The sequence below is a fragment of the Crocodylus porosus genome, unplaced genomic scaffold, assembly GCF_001723895.1.
Source record: "Crocodylus porosus isolate Cpor-Errol unplaced genomic scaffold, CroPor_comp1, whole genome shotgun sequence".
NCBI classification, from domain to species: Eukaryota; Metazoa; Chordata; order Crocodylia; family Crocodylidae; genus Crocodylus; species Crocodylus porosus.
The window spans coordinates 47,014,907-47,020,313 of record NW_017728948.1 but is presented as its reverse complement, the minus strand read 5'-3'; the positions used below and the strand labels follow the sequence as shown (position 1 = coordinate 47,020,313).

At 35.4% G+C, this 5,407-nt stretch overlaps 1 protein-coding gene across 1 annotated transcript in view; it reads right to left on the bottom strand.

The window, feature by feature from the left end:
* Window positions 1–2,537: 2,537 nt before the first annotated feature.
* The window catches only part of SLC30A9 (solute carrier family 30 member 9), an 80,660-nt gene continuing 77,790 nt past the window's right edge, over window positions 2,538–5,407 (bottom strand). Inside the window, exon 18 of the mRNA XM_019553023.1 lies at window positions 2,538–5,158. Within this exon, the coding sequence (XP_019408568.1) occupies window positions 5,114–5,158 (45 nt within the window). The 3' untranslated portion in view covers window positions 2,538–5,113. The remainder of the gene's footprint in view (window positions 5,159–5,407) is intronic.

Below are 5,407 nucleotides of genomic sequence, written 5' to 3'. Positions count from 1 at the left end.
TCACTCCAATCTGCTTCTCAGTTAAAATGATGCTGATCACTTGTACTCTGGTGCTATGTATTAAAAAAAGAAAACAAAACAAAGACAGCACAAAAATTACAGAAGGACATTTCCATTTTAAACTCAACCTAATGTAAACTTGGGTAAGCTCACGTGGCCCAAAGGAAAGTTTTTGGTTTAATTACAGAGGTCAATACTTTCCAAAACAAATCATTCTTTCAGCCAGTCCTGTTTTTCAAAAGAATTAATCACCAACCTGTGTGTCATGTGACAAGACTAGTGAGGGAGCAAAGTGGCAGGTATAGTAGGGAGCACAGGGAAAGAAACAAAGTAGAGCAACAGATCAGGCAGAGAACACAGGGCAGGGAGCAGAAAGCAGAATGGCAGCTGAAGCAGGGAAAGAGGATCAGTGACACGGAGAGGGTGCAAGAATTACCTTATGGCATACCTGAGAAAAGAGGTTGGCCACCACTGATTTGTGGGGTTTGCATGGATATGCTGCAGCCTTAGTGTCTAGGCATACTTCGAACAGCATTCATCATGTATTTTCCCCTTAGTAACCAGAACAAAAATTAGCTAGTAAAATAAAATATCAAAATTACATTAGTTAGTATAAGACTTTGACAAAAGATGCACTCCTAAAATGATCTAGTTTTTGGGTACATGCAAGTAAGCTCAGGTAGACCACTGAGATTGTGTTTTGTGATGTACATGGTGCCAAACAGACTACTGAAGAGCCTATGCTAAACATGTTGAAGTTTCAGCTAATTGAGGTTTTCACTATTCAGGACTTTATAGACACCAACTAGCATACTGAATGTAATTCAGTCATGAACTGGTAGTTACTACAAAATCTGGAGTACATCTATAATATACTTTGGAAATTATCAGTACAGATGGCCATGGCAAGTCTCTCCTATGTAGGGGATAAAGGCAAAATCTTGGTGTTCAGCTTTAACTGTTCAAATATTAAGGCAATTTTCATAAAAATGAAATGAGACCGTAGGACTGATGGAGTGTGAATATAGTTGCTACAGACTTTTACTATATCTTTAACATGCATCTTACTGTCAACTGATGATAGTACCTTAGCTTGATCAGAATCAGCCATGCTTAAACTTCTTTTAATCAAGGTCCTACCTGTAGCAGACTGGGGGAAGGTCAATAACACCTTACCAATACTCAGTCAATTAGAAGATTTATTAGTATCACATGGTTGATACACAAGTGGACAAAATAAAGCATTAACAGCAAATGTTTTTTCAAATGGTTATTTCCAGTTGCAGTCTCTGATGTACATATATCAAATAGCTTTGGGGAGAGGAAAGAAAAAAATAGCTTTAAGTGCTGGCCTTCAAACTACACAAGGAGACCTAATGATTTACCCTGGTAAAAATTTAATGCATGTAATAGAGAATATTTTATATAAATTCAACAATTTGAATGATAACAGGGAAAAAAAAAGTGCCAAGTAGGGGAAGATTTATTACTATCCTCCAATCAACTCAACATTAAAAGAAAATCAAAGTGCAGCAGTCTACCAGTTTTTGTTCCAGTATAAATTCAAAGGATTATGAAATACTATGTATGCAGTAAGTGATGTGTCACCTACAAAGCAAAGCTAGTATAGCAGTCTGAATCCAATTCTGCAAGACAAACTCTGTAAGGAAACACTATATATAAAAATAAATATCTTCTGTGGCTTTAGGAAATGCAAAGACTGACTTGAAAAATAATCCAAGAATAAATGTTTTCATTATAGCCAACGAGTTTCTCCTTTGAGTTTTACCCTTTTTCAAACCACAGATCACATTCAAGAAAAATCTTAAGTAGTCTACCGTAAATACATCTGAAGAACAGAGTCAGTTCCTTTTGTTTCTGCTTTTAAAGTATATACTATATTAAATAGGTAGCATCCCTGCAACCTCCAGCAAACAGTATGGTTGCACAGTCATAACTGGAGATTTAATTTAATTTGCAGAATCCCTACCACTGCTGAAAGACTCAATTCAGGTTTCTTGGGACTTTCCTAGGGCTTGCATAAGATTGGAGTGTTGTAGCTGCAGTGACCCAGGAAAGGGATGCTTTGTGTTAACATCTCCTTTTGATATACAGTTTTTCCAAAAAAAGATATTGCCAACTCCCCTCCCCTTCCCCCTGCCCCACCCCAAACAAAAGCCCCCGAAAACAAACAAACCTTGCCTTTAGGGTTTGGGGTTTTTTTAATTTGTTTTAATTTTAAAATGGGTCTTGCAACCTAACATATACAAACAGGTATATCGTCTGTTCTGTATAAATCCGGCCTAATTTCAAGTGTGTTGTGTCCAACATGCTAAACCATGATGAACTCCAAGAATCATATCCAAAAAGGGAGAGACCCCATGCATCAGCATCATCGTCAGTGAAAGGGATTCTGCATATTCAGTTAGGTCATCCAGTTACGACAGTACAACCAAACTGCTTCTTGGACACTTGCAGGGATGCTACCGATTTAATTTAGTATATCCTTTCATAACAGAAGCAAAGGAAGCCAACTCTTCTTCACAGATGCATTGGCTTTATTGTGCTAACATGAATAAAAAGCAGCAAAAAACTCTTCCTAAAATTAGCAGATAACCACATTTCATACCACCAGGAGGTCTGATAAGAAAGCACCATTTTTACACAGACTCAAGTAGCATATATATTTTAAGAGGAACTTAACATAACTTAACATAAGGAACCATTTCCATACTTTCAAAAAGTTTACTAGTTTTGTGGTATTTCAGGAAGACTTGCTCCTCTACATGATGGTCCAGTATACATGTTAATTTGTGAAGTCACATCCACTACTAAAAAGAGAGACAGACAGAAAACGTTTCAATTCTTGCCTGTCCCTTTCCAGGTTTCTAATATTTTTGGAAGGATTCTCAATATTTCTGTAGAGCAACATAGTTTTCAATATTAAAATTTTATCTGCATTATTTGAGTGGGGAGAAGATGTGGAGGGAGAATAAAAGTAAGACTTTATCATCATAGGTTTCAGTGCTTTTCAAGGAGTATGTCATCAGCAAAATGCAGAAAAGCTGACAGCAGGTGAGCGACACAAAACGTAAATTATTTAGAATGTGCTAAAATGTCCCTTAGTTATTCAGAACATTGAGCATATTATATTTGCAGATTACCTACGAAATAATACTTTTCTTAAACACATCTCTAATGATCAAGCTTATGCTAATATTACAGACCTAACTAAGACTTAGTACAAGGACATGAGATAAGTATTACCATTAATATACTATATTATATCCCATAAAACAACTGCTGAGAAAGGCATAGGATTAGGAATTATGAATAAAGGTGAGAAGCCAACCATTCACTCTCAGCCATGTAAAAAGTAATCCATTAAACAGAGTACATGAAGCCTCTTCTCTAAAAATTAAAAGTGTGGAATGTCATTTTATTTGAAATGCACAATGTGCTTCGCAGTTGTCAAACGGCATGCTATTTTTTAATCATCATAACTGATTGGTAAGTGACATTTTACTTCTTAAAAAATACTATTACAAAGCATTTAATCAAATCCTGACATTTTGGTCTCCACTATTATTACTATTTGCTGCAATGCATATAGTTTAATCTTAAATTGATTTTGAGAACTTGCATAACATATTAACATTTTTGTTCTTAGCAAGTCAGTCACTAGATTATTCAGCAACTGAATCACTAGGATGCTTTTACTACCAGCCTCTCTTCCACGAGCATTTCCCATGTTACCAAAACATTTTAAAGTGCATAAAAGATTTTGCTTGTAGACAGATTTATCTGTAGATATTCCATTAATACTTCAATTACAAGATCTGCATGATTTGTACTCACTTAAGCCTTTGGATCACAATGTTTCTTAAAGGCTCTGCTATAACCTGAATGCCTATGCTGAAAGCTTTATTCTAGAAACCCGTTTTACAGAATGCAATAAGCTAACACTTCAAATACATAAACTCTATGTACTTCATTTGGGGATTATTTTCCAAGTTATTACACATATTCAAAACATCTGGTTTGTTTCCCCAGGCAGAGAGTTTATTCTAAAAGACAAAAAAAAGTAAATGAGTAATCTAGAATCAGGATTTATACAAGTAATGCTTGTGTGCAAATAAATAAAAATATATAGTCTTCAATTCTTTTTAATTATAAATATTTTAGTACCTTTCAAAGTATGTTAAAACTTCTATGCACATACATTGCTTCTAGAAAAGACTACTTGTGGTACGTGGTCTCTTAGAAGCATATAAAGCAAAATAAAGAACAGAGGAACTAACAACTACTATTGTACACAGTTCCCATGTTACACCACCAATATTAGCAAATTAAAACAAAAGCATGAAGATGGGCAAAGGAAAAAACAATGGTAGTAAGAGCAAGTTCGCTGAAATTTCTACATCCTTCACAGTAATACAACATACTCTGGAGTAAACCCATAAAACCGATTGCACTGAAAAGTGTAATCTGATCTTCTGAGGTTGTCATGAATTGCAATGCTGGCAGAATCAAGTTTTCAGGTCACAAAACTTGAGTAATGACCAGTTCCTGTTGGCAAAAAAAACGGTGTCTGAGGGAAGAGAGGCTGAAAAGATCATGTAGTTGGGATATAACAATTTAATTCAATACAGGCAGGTTCCAGGGGAATAAAACCTGTTCTAGTATTAACATTTGTGTCTTACAAGAACCTCTCTTGGCTTCTAGTAAGAAGCAATTAAATAAATGCAAACTGATGTACAAGTCGACACAAAATTGAAACAAGGGACCTGAATATATAATTTTCTATTTTCAGGCATTAACATTTGCCTTACTAGATGATCCATGTCCTGGATCCCAAAGGAATTCACCTCCAATAGCTTCTCTTGTAGAAGTTATGCCAAGTAGCTTTTGGGGGGGGGGGAAATCAGTTCAACACAAATTGCTGCCTTTGAATCTAATCCTTTCCCAGAAACTGAATCTGTTCTAACAGTCCAGGAACCTACAGCATGAAGTGAGGTAAAGTAAAGTACTTAGATGGCTGCAGGTTCAATAGCTGTTCCACCATTTACAATATTCTTTCCAAAAGGGAAAATTTAAAGGACTTCTGTTAAGTCTATAATATTTCCAAATCCACATGACGAACATCAGGATTACGTTGCTGAAAAAGAAAAAAAAGAGAGGAACTCAGTTTATTAATTAGTGCATACAATCACCTGTACAACATGGACAGAAATGTCTAGACATGGTAGTATAGCAACAGTTTTAAAATTTAAAAAACTGCATTTAATCAATATTTTAGGCAGTTCACAATGCCAAGTCATCTTTGTCTCTTAAGAAACATTTTTCAACACCCAAACAAAATTAGTTTGAATGCTTTAAAAAAGTATGAAGGGGCTCTCAGTTTAAA